Source organism: Stigmatopora argus, chromosome 6, assembly GCF_051989625.1.
Source record: "Stigmatopora argus isolate UIUO_Sarg chromosome 6, RoL_Sarg_1.0, whole genome shotgun sequence".
NCBI lineage: Eukaryota > Metazoa > Chordata > Actinopteri > Syngnathiformes > Syngnathidae > Stigmatopora > Stigmatopora argus.
The window spans coordinates 12280185-12295973 of NC_135392.1; the positions used below are offsets into that span (position 1 = coordinate 12280185).

Below are 15789 nucleotides of genomic sequence, written 5' to 3' on the forward strand. Positions count from 1 at the left end.
TTCTCGGCAAAAGACACAAATAAGTGATAATTTCGGACTCGTAATTTGGCATTTTGCTGTTAGTAGCCTTGCCCGTGAAAATTGATTGGATAATTATGAGCTCATCCTAAAAATTAGACCAAATTTTGCAAATGTTGTGTAATGATGTAAGAAAAAAAATGCTGGTCCACTGATTGATTTCGGGGCACTTCCAGGTCAATTCCTGTTGATTTTGAGGCCATTTCTTGATCACTTCCTATTCATGATCGTTAGGTTCCTGTTGGTTTTGTCGCATTATATTACTTTAGGTTTTCTGCTGTCATCGGGTCACTTCCTATCAATTTTGGGGTCACTTTTGATGTGGGGGATTTGTGTCAGGGCTTGGCTTGGATTAGATACACATTGCCTTGCAAAATGGCTGCCTAAGAACTGTGTTTTTTTTTTTTATTTAAACATTATTTCCCCCCCAAAAGGTCTATTAAATTATAAATTTTCCTCTTTAAATATGCAAGATTCTCTACGTGAAAATTCATACTAGGAGACTACCAGACAAGACAATTAACTGAGGACAAAAGAAGGCACAGGTATCAATTCCAAAGTTAAATTTTATGCCATTAGAAAGAAAAACTTCACTCGTGTTATATATTACAATGTCATCCCTTCCACTTTCAGTTTTACAACTCACAGCAACTTCAAATAGACACTTGGTCAGAGGTAAAAAAAACAAACAAAAACAAAAAGACACAGAAAAAATCTTAAGTAGAGATCAGGTGAAAGCATTCAACCATTACTAATAATTTAGTAATAATTTACAAAGGTTCAGTACCCGTTTATTGTCAAAAGCTAAAATATGAGAGAAAAAATATCAGCACATTGGAAAGCTAATGCAGGCAACTTTTCCAAAATCTCTTGTTGAAACAACAACGCAATATTAAAAATCATGGATTTTTGAGGGTTAATCTATTAAAAACTGAATTTACACTGACGGTGACGTCCCATCTATTTGATAATTTCTCGGCGCTGCTGCGGTAACAAATTGTGTAAAGTCTACTCACCCCTGTTCAGATGACTGTTATACTTTTGATTCCTGAAAATGTCAATGACCTGCTTTGGTGTCGTCACAGATCAATCATTCAATCAATCAATCAATCAATCAATCAATCAAAATATCAATACCAAGATACCTGATTTCTGATCTTCAGTTGAGGTACTTGAACTTCACCCGCAGTGTAAAGCCAGCCTGGCAAAGACGAGGCGAAATATTTGTGCGTCCAGTTCAAAACCTCAAAGCAGCAAACTCCCCTGACCTGATATGTTCCAACAGAACTAATAAGAATAATAAATACTCAACACAGAAGTCACGCAACAACATCTTACTTGGTTTGACATCAATACAAAAAGTAGTGGCTCTACTTGGAGAAAAGAAAGGAAGTAAGGAACGTGCTGATGCTGGTCAGATGGTACAAAGTGCAGTTTTTCAACTAGCCAGAGAATTCAAAGTAGCACAAACGTCATGAAGCAGCAACAATGGTAAAATGTACCGACGATAGCAGCGCCACACTGGGAAGAAAACGGCAGTTCAAAGGTCACGACGTCAATTTTTTTCCAGTTTGGTTTTGGAAAATTTGCGCTTTTCCCCCCCTTCCCATGTAGATAAATAATTTGACTTGATGACCTATCCTTGCAGTATGACATTTCGGTAAAATTTGTGCTTATGGGAATACTAATGTTTTTTTCATTTTTATTTTTTTAACATAACATCACTGTTCACATCTTTGTTAGTTGACGAATAGCTATATTTTTTGGGGAGACTAATTTTCATATATTTCTGACTTATTCTATGATGCTTTGAAATATTTTCTTCACATATAACCTTTCTCTGAAAATACTTTGCTTGCATACAAAAATAGATTTTCTTTTCAGTGTGGCACTTCAACACTCCCGTATAGGCCGCAATCATTTTTCATTAATCCAACATGCATATCAACTGCACGTTTCGCTCACATTCAAACATACAACATGTATCATATTCGTGGATCGGTCACTAAAATGAGAGAGCATGTTGTCCTCTGCCTCATTACTTGTATATAGGTGTATATAATACAAAAAAATATATATATCTCATGAACCCTGATCGCAATAATTGTAGGAATCATCCAAACATTAAGCCTGCCAAATATCTGGATACACGTCACCCCTGCTTTTTCGTCGTGACTTCTTCAAACAGAACAACTTCATAAGTTTAAGATAGTGTTAATGAGGCGGCTTCAGAACTTTCAGATTCATTGCAGCTTTTGTCAAAAGTCTTTGAAACCGTAAACTGTGCAAAACTCGCACAGAGTCAATTAATTTGAAAAATAGAGGAAGCGAGTGGAAATGTTGTTAAACATTCTTCTTTTAAAACAGTCCTTTGACTCTCACGGCTGCTATTTAACACATTGATGAGTGCGTTTGTGTGGGTGAGTGTGTTTAGCTGATCAGTGACCAGGATACTGCGGGGGAGAGTATGGAGGAGGAGCTGAAAAAGAAAGAAGACATGTAGTTATATACCATATAAGTTAGTTATAGTTGTGCACAATATGTCAAATAAGTCACTTTATGACTGAATTTTATTTTCTAATCATAAACAGTTTCCTTATTTTACAACAAATTCAAGCTACTTTCATAATAATGCCTCTTATTTCACATAAAATAACATATTTTCACACCCATAGGGCGCACTTAAAAGCCCTTTTTTTTGCATTATGTCAATAAAACAAAATCAAACCCAGTTTTTCACCTGTTGCCTTTTTTAAAACATACGCTAGCATGCATGCTAACATGTGTGTCATGCTAGCACATCCATAGCGGTGCGTTCTTTGAAAAGAAACACCTTTTATATTGACAAAAAAACTGAAAATACACCCGCAACGGAGTTCTATAGGTCTGAAAATACGGTAACGCTTCTTCCCCAAAATTACAAAAAAAAAAAAAAAATGAAAACCAGTTTAAAATACTGAAACTCTATTCTTGTGAAAATGCCACCTATTTTTGCAATATGCTGTAAAACAGCAACTTATTAGAGCTTATTTTGTCATTACCTTGGCTGTAAGCAGCATCCATATGGGGAGGCGGATAAAGCCCTGGCTGCATCATGGGGTACTGCGGGGGCATGCCCGGGTACTGAGGCGCCATCGGGTAGCCCGCATGTGGGTACTCAGACGGCCCTAGCGGTTTCCCGTAGGCGTCATACAGCGGCTCCACTGGGTAACTTGCCATGGGAATTTGCTGGGCTGTAAGCCAAAGACCTGGGTAAGATGGCGCGAGGGGCGTCTACATCTTTAAAATGTGGAATCTTACGGTCGTAAGGAGTCCTGCCCCTCTGCAGCCTCCTCTGGTAGAGATAACAGCAGGAACACATGAAGCAGCAAACCATGGTGGCGATGATGGCAACGAAAAGCAGGATGGACGAGGCGATGCCAGCTAATGTAGTCGGACTGAAAGGAAAGAAACAACACGGATTTAGCACAATGAGCTACCACACACGGATAAATTAAACAATATAGCCGAGTGTAATCCCCTTGCATATACACAGTTGGCTATTCACATTTTTCCCATGAAGCGTATGCCCAGCTATTCACTGAAAAAATACATTTCCTCTCGCGGATTAATGTTACTGTACTCCCATGCCACTCCGATTCATGCTCACTCACGGGAAAGCTAGGAGTCAGTGAACTTTTAAATAATTTGCTGGCATTAACGGGGACAGACGTCCGATCTGTTGGAAGTGGGAGATCTTGGCAGCCATCGTTTATTGCCGGCCTCTCCTAATTAAAATGGATTGGACGGCGGGCGGCGTCAAAAGCGGCCCAAGGGTAAAAAAAATGGCCGGTCACGCTGACCTGAACTGGAAGAGCATGCAGCGCTTCTGTTCACGCTCCGTGATCATTTTGAAGGCGTCCAGGCAGCAGTAGCGTCGTTGACAGTTGCCGCAGCAGAAGGTGATGAGCGGACAGTCGAAGCCGTTATGCCAGGTGCCATTTTTGTCCACGTACCACAGGCAGTCCTCGTTTGCTGAGACTGCAGATGAGGACGTGCACGCCATGTTGTTGTTAATAACAATGGTACACTAGAAGCTACAGAATTTGATCATTGGTTCAATTGTAAGAAAATCTGTTTTCGACCCAAATGTTTAACAAAATTGGTAGGTATGACAGATGTGTTTTGTGATTTTTATCTAAATTTGAACTTATAAACTCCAAGGTACCACTTTTTCACTTACACAGTATCGGAAATACATTCGACCTGCCATTTCTTAAACATATCTCACACTGTTATTGTTAAATACTAGAGTAACACTAATTTAGTGACAAAAATACGTAGTAATACGTAGGCATTATGGTTAGCTTGACTAGAATGAAATTCAATATGGCGACCATTGATTTGCATCGGCGTTTCCAGAAAGTACCCGGATGTGCCCGCTATTCTAAGCATTAGCATTAAACTGTGTTCCTGCGGAAAATTTTAATTGAATACATATATAAATATATTAAATACCAGGAATGTATTTTAAATGTGTTGATTTAATTTATTTTCCTTTAAGAAAAATAATTATGGCCGAAATACGAGCAGTTCGCGCGCAAATAATACGCCAACACACTCTCAAAATAGAACCAAACAAAACTGGTGCTATAAATAACCAAATTTGAGCATTGCCCGTTAGAAAGCAGCGCGGCCGGGGCAATAAGGGATTAACCTCAAAAATCTTACCCGGAGAAGAATAGAGGACGATGGTTAGCATCGCTAACACGGCCGTCGTCGACACTATCACGGACGCGCTGTTGCCCTCGTGAAACGCCATTCTCGTGGCAAGGGAAAATAAAAATGACTAAACGACTAACTGTTGTCGCCACGCATGTTCCTGGCGAGGAAAGAGAGACGAAACAGGTAAAAAAATGACACACTAGCCGACTATGACGCCGTTCCACCCTGAGCTTGGTTGTCGGTGATGCTTTCAAGTGCTTTGTAAATGTCGGCATTATTGATATTCTGCGTCCCAAGGTGGCTTTTACTCAAAAACAAGGGCTCGGTAAATATAATTTATAGTTAAATATTTGAAGATTGATGTCGTGGAATACACCTACTAATTTCTTTTTATCATTGACTGCTATATTCAGTGGTTCACTTAAAATGTAAGCCACAAACTGACGAATGTTGGGTTCCTGAATGCAACATAAAATCCTTGACAACCCCATGATAATGAAGTGGAGGCAGTTGGTAGGCTAGTGTGGATTCTTCGTCTTTTTATTCATTTTTTTACTGTAAATGTGGTGACTATGATCAAAATTCGTTCAAGGAAATGGTATAATTGTTATCAGCCCAACTGACAAATGTACGACACCTTTAAGTCCTTCCTAGCGAAAAAAGAAATCATGTTTAATACAGAATTGCATTTTTCTGATGTAAAATTGTGGAAAACATAAATAAAACGGTGTATTTCCAGTAAGTGGTTTCTAAATACGGGGAGAGACTTGGTCTTTGGCATATCTAAAATATGTTCCAGTTGCAGGTTCTCACTTGAATACTGTATCGAATAAATGAAAATAAATACAGCGATACATCAAAGTTCGTAGAAGCAGCAATTTAAAAGGGTGCTTTTGTTATGAAATTTAACAGGGCAAGCACAAATTAAACATTCACAGGATCTGAAAATGAAAAACATTGCAAAAGCAGATTGTTCATGATTTAGAAATATTTTTTTAATTCCCGCCTTCCATTGGGTGCGAGATAAGGACAAAGCTTAGAATCACCATGAAAACAGTGACCCCGCCCTAGAAAACAAAAACAAATAACTAAACAAACCATGATAATGCAAAGACATGAGTGGACAAAGAACTTTACATTGAATGATAAGAAACGTTCAATATATCTCCTGGGAGAAAGAATAAGGCCGAGGATCATTTTCCTGCTTCTCCAACGAACGCGTCATGTTTTTTTATCACATAAAAACAGGCAGCGTTATAAAGAGGAATTGGCATAGAGTTCCAATGTCACGGCTGACCCGTGAAAAACTTCCATTTGAGCCTCCCCATCCAGTCTCTTCTGCGTCACCGGGACAAAGTCTTTAACAAACGCGGGAAAGCGGGTCGTCACAATGAAGTGCGCTCTATCTTCCTCTTCTTCCGAGGGCAATTGATGAGTGTCAGGAGATAGGAAGATGGAAAAGAGGCTAGAGGCCTATGGACTGCAAGGTTTGTCTTTCATTGTTGTTGAGGTGGCCCGAGAACATGCTGTAGCAAGGCTGCTGGGCAAATTGCGTCAGGAAGTCGGTCAGGTAGGCCTGGTTGGATGGAAATAAAAACATGTGAAGGTTTGGGTCTTTAACTCATCGGCTCCCAACGACAACGGGAGGGCTAGCGGCAATTATTTGCTGGCTGTCTATCGCCGTCGATAGCAGGGAATGAGTTGAAAAATGTGGTGGGGGTACCTGTAGATCAATCTGATCTAAAGGATCGTTTAAGGCGTCAGGGTCGTCCTCGTCGTCATAGTCATCGTCTGGAAAAACAACAAATCAAAATGGTGGCGGTTAAGGATATTTGATTCAAACTTAAAACAACAGGATGCTCTCAAAATTGTCAGTTGTTTCTTTCAAAATTGTACGGTGGGATGTTTATTTAAGAAATAAAATGGAGGCATTCTTGGCAAGACTGATTTTTTTGCAGTGAAAAAAAAGAAAAAATACAATAACACTGAATATGGTTTGGACGTCTACTATTGATAAACACATTGAAGTACACAGTGAAAAAAGAAAACAGATTGGATGTCTATCATTGTCAATGGCGGTGAAAGAATGGTGTAATTTTTGGGCGGATATAATAAAAAGAAAAAATACAAACATTGAAGTGAAACTGTATTTTATTTTTAAAGTAAATTAAAGCGCAAAGAAAACCCCCAAACTATCAGTACCGTATTTGTTCGATGCAATGAGGTCTGATATCAGCTGTCCTGCCAGCCCTTCTTCATCCTCCTCATCCTCATCCTCCTCATCACCACCATCTTCCTCCTCCTCACACATGCTGCTGGAATCTGAGAGCAAATACAACCAGTACTAATTATTGATTGATGCATATCCAACACGGCGGTGGTGCACTCAATTATTTGACGAGTCTTCCTGACCACCGTGACTCCAGTCGGCTGCGTTAGTTCGGCTGGCGTTGGCTTCCACGACGGTGGACAGCTCGTTGATGATCAGTTTAAAGATTTTCACCAGCAGAGGAATATTGGTCCAGCGCTCTGGGTCTGCCGTTGGGGGTGATAAGCGTTCAAAACCAATGGCATCATATCTCAAATTGTTTTGAGGTCTTACTTTTGGCCGTCTTGGAGCGGGTTCGGATGCCTTCGGCCGAATTGTAAATCTCTTCTCCCTTCACCATGATGTCCTGGAGGCGTTTGTCGTCAGTGTTGAGGCTGTACTGCAGCAGTTTACAAAGAGCCACCGAGCTGCAGAAACACACGACCAACACAAATTCACCAAAAATGTGGGGGATTTGACAAATGTTTTTTTTTAAAGGATAGTCACACTTTGCTATGACAAAGCTGCTATGTTAGCACTCTGCTAGCAAAGTTTGTGAGGGAGTAAGGGGATTTTAGCACCAAAAACAACTCCATATGTGTATTTTTTCCCCTAATTGGATTGGTGCAACAAATAATCATCTGCGCCTTACTATATAAAACATTTTCTGGAATAACTAGCCAAACATTTGAGGTGATTTGATTTAAAAAATTGCGCCACGTCCTGACCTGACTTTGCCCTCGTACTGTCCATAGAAGAGATGTTGCCTGCTCATCCACTCAGTCATGACAAACTCCAGGGCAGGTTTGCCCGTGGGGCCGGGAAGACTGCAGAGGAAGTCCAAAAGAGGCTCCAGCTGGGAGTGAACCAGGTGGGCGAACACCATGATAAGAGACTGCCCAGAATGAGAAAAACAGACAAATTATTCCCAGGATTCCACTGAAAATAACAACTATCCAATATCACCATTTTTTTTGCATCAAAGTTGAATTCTTTTCATCACCTGCATGACACTTAGAGTCCCCGCTTGCTGCATCTTGCTGAGGATGGCTCGCAAAATCTGGTCCAGCTGCTCGCCGAGTTGCGTCCCCGCCCGGGAGATGAGCGTGGACACCAGCCTCCCGACGAAGATGGCCGTGAACTCCGAGGTCCTCGGATCCAGCAGCAGGTTGACCACTTGCATGACGTACCACACGCCGCTGTTCCCCTGGTCGTCGCGCCACTGGGCGATCTGCTCCAGAGCGACCGACACGTATGCCCGCAAACACTCGCCGCCGTTCTGCCCAAAGGAAGAAGCCGCTTTACTTGAGATTTGCCCGAGACGTTGAAGGGCAGTCCGTCTCATCTACCTGCATGACGGTATTGTCGTCGGTGCGTAAAGTGCATTGCGCCATCACCGGGAACGCCTGGCACACCAGCATCTCGGAAAGAGGCGGCTTGGTGTTGCGCACAACTGTGGTGAGGGTGTCGATGGCCGTCTGAAACCAGACAAAAGACTGTTTTGGAGTTTTCTATAGACACAACGTAAGATTTGACAGATGGAACAAGTCTGTCAATTGGAACACCAAGCCACAGATTAGATGGCGCCTGGAGATCGGGTATAATGCTTAGCAACAGATTCATGTGGGCTAAGCAGTCAAACCTGAAACTTGAAGAAACCTTCCCAGTGTTCTAATGGCTTTAATTTTATCTCATAAATTGTGTGTGTGCGTGTGTGTATATGTAGTGTGTGTGTGTATGTGTATATGTAGTTTATGTGTATGTGTATATGCATATGAATATGTAATATATCACGGTTAATAAGGACCAGGCATGGCCGCGATAATCGAAAAATCGCAAAGTAAGATCACCCCTATTATAACTAACTTTTTTTTCCCTTCTGTGTTGAGTCCTAGTGGCAAGCGGAAGACAGGGAAGTGGCTTCCGCTTAGGTGTTTTAGCATGGATTTTCAAATTTTTATGAACTTAAAATATATATATATATATATAATAATTAATAGCAGAAAAAAACGAAGTGAATTTGCGATAAGTGAAGTCGCAAAAATCGAGGGAAGACTGTATATATATATTTTAAGCCTGTTAGGTTGCTTTTTTATGCTATAGTTATCTGAAAAAACGTTATCTTAACAGATGCCTACTTAACCTGTTGTCCTCCATTTTACTATTGTTACTTCAACGCATGTTCTTTCTTGGTTTTCAATCACAATGGCAGTAGATAATGAAACTCCGAGTGGCAGATTAGAACTGTTCAATCTATAAAGACATTTTCTATTCTCAGTGTCTACTAAAGAAAAATATCATTAAGCAATCAGGATTTTTTTTCTAATTCACCCAAGAATTGAAATTTAATAGAATGCGTTTCTTTCGATTGCCATCATGGCACATCTTTGTTGACTTACTGCACACAGTCCAGTCGGGATTTTGTCAGCGGGGGCCTGCATGATGCTGACGAGCGTGGGAATGAGCCGTATCTGCATGGGTCCCTGGCAGCCTTCGATCTGGGACAGTTCTTTGAAGATGCCCTGAGCCAGGGAGGCGACCACGGGATCTGAGGAGGACAACACCGCACACATTGTACACGCACCACCATTTTAAACCCGAGACAGAGTAGTCGTACCGTTGCTGTATTTGAGGAACACGGCGATGGTGAGGGGGCAGATCTTGTTCTCGGCGCTGGTGGTGAAGGCCGGGTCAAAAGTGCACACGATGCACAGCGTCTCCATGACCAGCGCCAGCACCTCGGAGTTGAACTGCGTCGCCAGCTGGACCAAGCCCTCCAGGATGCTGGGCAGGTAGGGCTGAAGGATGTGCGTGTTCTCAGACAGCTTTAACTGGTCACAATAGCTAAAGGACAAATCATTTGCATTCCTTCAAATATACATTTGTGTGACGATAGTGAGTGGATTTGAATGTCTGATTCTTTTCTGATTATTCAAGTGCAACTGCGCTTTAACTCATTCACTACCAGCAAAAGCAGATATTTGCAACTAATGTTGATTCATTACAAGGACAACGATCTCTTTTCTGGAAAATTAATCACTACATTGAAAAATGTTTTCCCACTCCCACATACTATTTTATTTCCACTCACCCCCAGATGGCCCTGATCGAAGATACCCGCACCGAAGGCGGCTGGCTATCATGGAGCCCGCTCACGGTGGCCTGCAGGAACTGCTGGATAAGCGCCGGCGACATGGCTGCGGTGAAGCGACTGGCCGCCCACAGAGCGCGACCGAGCAAGAACGGCGACACCGCTGCACAAGGTGACAAAACTGTCAGGGCCATGCTTGTTTTCTCATTCAACGACCGCTTCGTTTCGGTCGGGCATTCACTTGCGGTCTCACCTGCCAAATTGAGGTCAGCCAAGACCACACCGGCCAAAAAGCCGTGCATGTCAAACTGAATGCGTCCGTTTTTGACATTCTCGGTGATGATGCTTTTGACCGAACCGAGGGACAGCATGCAAGCTTCGTGAATCTTCCACCTGGTCGAAGTGAGCGGGTGATCAAAACGAGGAAAACATTACGCGGACAAAACAACAAGAGACCGACCAATGCTGATCGCCACTGTTTTTGGCTTGTTCTGCCTCCTGGAGGTGTCTGGTGGCCGCCGCCGCCAACGCTACTGCGCTCTCATTCTGGAACTCGGCAGCAACCGCCTAACACACAAGATTTTACTCACTCCATTGTTGACAAGGTGTTAAAAGCAATGTTTTAGCCCACCAGCAGTAGATCTTGTGCAGAAATCCGAACTGTATAAGACAGGGTGTCATCATCCTCATCCTCCACAAACTGGTGCGGGTTGGCTGACCAAACTTTGATCTGCGTGAAAACAGATCGTTCCGCCACATTAATGCCAACTAAATCTCAGGTGGGCCGGACCAGTTTACTTTTGGGCCCAAAAAGTGAACTTGCTGGCCGCCACGGACGGCGCCCGACGTCCAATCCGGTCAAAATGGATCACACGTAACGTTATGGCTCACCTGATCCTCCGTCATCTGCATGTAGAGGATGATGTAATAGATAAGCTCGGGCAAGGCCTTCTTCACCGTGCTTTTGAACTTGTTCTTCTCCATCAGCGTGTGCACAAAATCGAAGATGCTGAAGACGAGATTCTCAAAGCCCAGGACTTCACCTGCGTCAATGGACGGTGAGAAAGCACGTTATGGTTTGGAGTTTATTGATCCCACAATGAGGATCCTAATATGGAATTAGGAAGAAAAAAAAAGACCTCAGTACGTAAACACAAAACATCACACCAAGATTCAAAAGACTAGCACACGTATGCTTTGTCGTCATGTTCTTACCATCTGAGTCGACCGGATTGTCCACTTCCTCTGTGTAGTTGACTTCTGTTCTGACGTAAGTGCGCATTTCGGTTAAGGGATTTTAACCTCGTTTAGCTTTTCAAAGGCATCCATTTACATTCGTTTAAATACAACTTAAGGAAAAATTAGGGGACGAGTTGGTCTGGGGTACCCCAACCACAAAAAAAAAAAAAAATTATAGCATAAACCGATGCTAGCGTTCGTTACTGTATCGTTAGAGTCTTTGATTGTTTATTGGCATTAAGCTAAAGGGTTTTGTAAACAAAGGAATGCTAATTGTGGTTTGCATTTTAATTTAAAGTAGGTGTTATTTTCTTTGTCGTATCAGGAGTTGTCTGACAGCAAAGAATTTCATAGAAAATATGAGTACCATCGCCGTTTTCGAGCAACTTATTTAGCCCGATAACCGGGAAATGTCTCGGCAAGAGGATATAAAGCTGCACTTTCAGTCAACGTGTTCCAAACGATGGGCAGAATCTGCTGCATGGAAGACACCATGGGTTTGGGGAAGTTCTGAACCAATGCTGTTATCGCCTGCAGACAGAAGAAATACGTAGCCGTATCGGCACTGACAGTTCACGTGCAAGCAGTAGAGCAGGGGTCCTCAGTTTGGATCAATTATTCTCAATATGTCAAACTAATTACTTCATCTGTAACAGTACTACTATTTCTTTTCACCTTGAGGACTTCCATCTTCAGGCCGCTATCTGACGAGGGACCGTCGGGCATTTGTAGGGCCTGCACAAACGCTTCTGTAAACTGCTGCACGACGGGAAAAATCAAGGCTTTGGCTGCACCCTGAAAGTAGCCAGAAATACAGTTAGGAATGTCGGAATCATTTTGGACATGTAACAAATTTGAAGTGTGCCCTTGCCTTTTCAAGCTCCTCGATATCACAGATGAGGTTGGCACAAGTGGTGAAGATCTCCACAGCCCTGGAACGGGTACGGATGCTGTACACCTGCAGTGAGAAAGACAAATTCAGACATTGCGAACCGTACAGATCTATTCAAAAATGATTAGCTTGACTCAATCACTGCTAGCTCATATCACAGATTATACTTTGCCGAAGTTGGTCAAAGAGGGCAATTGATATTGAAAAAAATTAATTAACTGCAATAGACGTCCAATCCATTTCAACTGGGAGGGGCTGGAAGTGATTGAACGATTTAAAATGGAATGAACGGCTATTGCCCTCAATGGCAGCTACATACAAAACAAAACTAAAACTAAAATTACCAGAGACATATTCTTTAATCTTCTTGTCTCTACTATGTTTAACCCATTTCTAACATTTTTGAAATGTATTTTTGTGTTTTATTTGTGTTATTTCTCATGGCTTTTTAAAATTTGCGTTTTTTTTTAAATTAACAATATTTTCTTATTATATAATTATGGATTTCTTAAACCCCAAACTGGAGTCTTCAATGAATTCATTTATCTTATCGAAAATTCATAGATATATATCTTTTTGTCAATTAAAAACATTGTTTTGATAAGACAAACACTAACTACAAAAAAATGGGGTCACAAAACTTTGTCCTACATGGCATTTTGAGACCACTGTCCTATAAGAACGTAATAAAAAGATTGAAGGGAAAAAAATCACGTAATGGTTCAACCTGTGGGGGAAGTTACCTCAGCCATGGTGAAGATCTTGTACATTTCCGGCAAGATGACGGGAGCCACCAGCGGCATTTGGGTATCCGTCACTTCTTGCGTGAATTCTAGAGAGGGTGTAATTCCACAAACGTTCCTAAATTGATTGCCAGCTGAAAAGTTGCTAGTGTACCTGTGAGGACCCTCATGGCCCCGTGCACGGCGCTGACGTCACCGCTGACCAACATTTCCATCAGGAGGGTGAAGAGCTGCGGCCAGGCCTCTGGCCAGTCCCAGTGGGCGATGGCGGACACGGCGTAGGCCACGCTGGAGCGCACCTTGCTGATGGATTCGCGCAGGCCGCTGGGCAGCAAGCTCCTGATGGCGGCTTTGGCCTGAAAAGGGTTAGGGGGGTTAGGGTTAGAGGGGGCGCTCGCTTATCCACGCATCCGAGCAGACGTCCTTCTTTAGTCGGGTACCTGCTCAGTGGTTTCGGGGGGTCGGAACTTCTCCGAGTGGGAACACCAGTGAGTTTCTACGTACTGTTTCAGGATGACCGATGCTAACTGTGGAGCGGGTGTGAAAGATTTTGCGGTCACAACGCTGCTGACTTCTGATAGTGAGAGTTTGTTGGCGATAATTCACCTGGCGGATAGCGAGCGCTCCTTGAGGGTCGACCGTGAGTTCTGCCAGGTGGACGCCAAACTCTGTGAAAAGGAACGCAGGGAAAAAGATCCAATTTTGGAAGGTATTTTGTATTTGCTACTGGTGCCGTTTCTTGGTGAGGTTGACCGTTCCCTTACACCGAAAGTAGAAAAGGATATAAAATGAGCTAAAATTTTGAAGTGAAATATTTTGAATCATAAAGCTGAAAATACGTCAGATAAAAAGTTAACCATTACAATTTTTTTATCAAGCAATAAACATAGATATAGAAACACTATAGATCGCATCCAATCCGAATCGGTCAAAAAAAACCATTTGTAGACATTTATCTGACTTTAGAAAATGACTGAATATTTATAACAATATCATTAATCATTTCAGACATTTTGATTTGCATTTAATATATTTCCAAAAAAAAAAGCTCAAAAGGATGTCATTTGTGTGTTTGCATTTTATAATACGTTTTGTAATGAGACTTTTGCTAAGAGTATCAACAAAAGCAACTGCTTGATGAAACTTGACTTTAACGGGATTCCTCCAAACCGTCACACGGTACACCAGTTTCGACACCATTTGAGAGCCCGCAGCAGATTTACAACTAAAGTGAGATAAGGCTGGCGTGGACAATGTTCCTGCTGACAAGTGGGGGGCCTGCCTAGAGGGTCTGCTGTACAAACGAACCTGACAGTCTCAGACAATAGACACGTGCCAAATGCTCTCAACTGCGGTTACTGTAACTCTCCATTTCAGGTGACAATTGTTTTGTTGAGTCTGCTGTTTTGGCGCCATAATTTCAAATTCATTGGCAAAAGGAGACTTTGGAGGTGTATGCTGTCCAAAATATTGAAAAATATCAATACAGAAATGTTGTATCCGGGTACATTATTTGATCGCAAAAGTATTGATGATTAGTTATTTGTTTGTCACCAGAAGTGTTGTCATGAGGTGAATAATTTTGCACCAGGCTTGATCGTCCAATCCATTTGAAGTGGGAGGGTTGGCAGTGAATGAATGAACCCAGCCCTCACAATTCAAATGGAATGGACGGCTACTAGTGATAAACTTATTTAAAGAGTTTTTATTGAATCTTTAAGAACCACGCGATTGGACGCCTACCATCATCAATGGCACTGAAAGTGTTTATAAACAATAACATTTAAATTGAGCTTTAAAAAACAAAAACATAATATCGAGTACTTCAACTTCAAATTTTGAGTTTAGGGGTTTGTTGACTTTAGCATCTGCCATCTGTATGTACTTGTGACGCCACGGTTGAAAAAGGGAAGAGGTGTTTACCCCAGACCCCCACCCAATTGAGAGCTTCCACAGTGAAACTGTCAAGACTGAGTGAGTGGCAGCCATTGGTTTCCATGGCAACCGAACCATAGAATAAATGTCCAATGGGTCCTTTTTTTCGTACTGGGACCTGTTGCAAATTGAAACGCAGGATTTAGCCAAGCTAATGAGCTAATTGCTTCCCTCTTGACTAAAACCTTAAAGTTTGAAGCTCAGCGAACGGAGACAAGGCTAATCTCGGCTAACATACTAGCCGAAAAGAGAGACGACTTGTCCGCATGGCGCGTGGTGGTGACCCCTCACCCCTCCTTCCTTGTCGTCCCCACTCTCGACGCCCGCACAAGGGGGCCTCGCGTGGTATGAAAAACTCCTCTGACGGGCCACCACTTACCTTCCGTCACTTCTAGCACTTTAATTTGCTCCTCAGCGGTGGTACGCACTTCTTGAACCGGGGACAGGATGGCCGTCAGGGTCTCCATGAGAGCCTCTTTTAGCCCCTGCTGGACCGGGCCGGCCACCGAACCCGACCGAACAGCGCTCATGCCTGCTATATATCGTGAAGTTTCGGTTCTTCTCCTCTATACGGTTGAAGGCAGCACCTCCACGGAGCGAGTGGGTCGTCGGTCCACCGGCAGCTGCCCGAGGAGGTGTCGGAACCTCGGCCACGAAACACTAAGCGCGCCAATGCATGGAAAAGCCGGAGGTGGGGGAAGACTTTCTCTTCTTCTACTGTTGTTTTGACTCTTTGACAAGCAACTTGTATTGTGAAACACTGCCACCTATCGATCCCAAGCGGGAGTTATCTGGAACGACGTGCCTTGGTCAAGCCAACTAGTGCAGAAATATATTCAAAATGACGTTAGGTGACTCT

General features: G+C 42.6%; 2 protein-coding genes across 2 annotated transcripts; both read right to left on the reverse strand.

Moving 5' to 3' along the window:
* Positions 1-566: 566 nt before the first annotated feature.
* shisa4 (shisa family member 4) lies at positions 567-4990 on the reverse strand. The gene is made up of 5 exons (XM_077603853.1): positions 4729-4990; positions 3861-4038; positions 3319-3455; positions 3060-3251; positions 567-2497 (listed from the first exon to the last, which is right to left on the reverse strand). Exons 1-5 carry the CDS (start codon positions 4817-4819, stop codon positions 2457-2459), a joined length of 639 nt encoding a protein of 212 aa, XP_077459979.1. The 5' UTR covers positions 4820-4990; the 3' UTR covers positions 567-2456.
* A 246-nt stretch (positions 4991-5236) lies between these two features.
* ipo9 (importin 9) lies at positions 5237-15649 on the reverse strand. The gene is made up of 24 exons (XM_077603790.1): positions 15310-15649; positions 13602-13663; positions 13436-13522; positions 13150-13351; positions 12996-13084; positions 12232-12318; positions 12036-12155; positions 11791-11891; positions 11337-11395; positions 11013-11164; positions 10753-10851; positions 10582-10688; positions 10375-10514; positions 10122-10284; positions 9648-9874; positions 9430-9578; positions 8380-8508; positions 8034-8309; positions 7759-7925; positions 7325-7458; positions 7135-7257; positions 6925-7044; positions 6446-6513; positions 5237-6298 (listed from the first exon to the last, which is right to left on the reverse strand). The coding sequence occupies exons 1-24, from the start codon at positions 15458-15460 to the stop codon at positions 6188-6190; spliced, it is 3123 nt and encodes a 1040-aa protein (XP_077459916.1). The 5' UTR covers positions 15461-15649; the 3' UTR covers positions 5237-6187.
* Positions 15650-15789: the final 140 nt, after the last annotated feature.

Bases quoted from the DNA above. Each gene is read 5' to 3' on its own strand.
- shisa4 (XM_077603853.1), bottom strand. From the start codon at position 4,819: ATGGCGTTTCACGAGGGCAACAGCGCGTCCGTGATAGTGTCGACGACG. The intron at 3,252-3,318 runs GTAAGATTCCAC...TTTGGCTTACAG, and splicing joins GGGCAGGACTCCTTACGACC to CCCAGCAAATTCCCATGGCA. The intron at 2,498-3,059 runs GTAATGACAAAA...TTTCTTTTTCAG, and splicing joins GGATGCTGCTTACAGCCAAG to CTCCTCCTCCATACTCTCCC.
- ipo9 (XM_077603790.1), bottom strand. From the start codon at position 15,460: ATGAGCGCTGTTCGGTCGGGTTCGGTGGCCGGCCCGGTCCAGCAGGGG. The intron at 10,689-10,752 runs GTGGGCTAAAAC...CTTGTGTGTTAG, and splicing joins CTGCACAAGATCTACTGCTG to GCGGTTGCTGCCGAGTTCCA. The intron at 6,299-6,445 runs GTACCCCCACCA...CCATCCAACCAG, and splicing joins TAGATCAGATTGATCTACAG to GCCTACCTGACCGACTTCCT.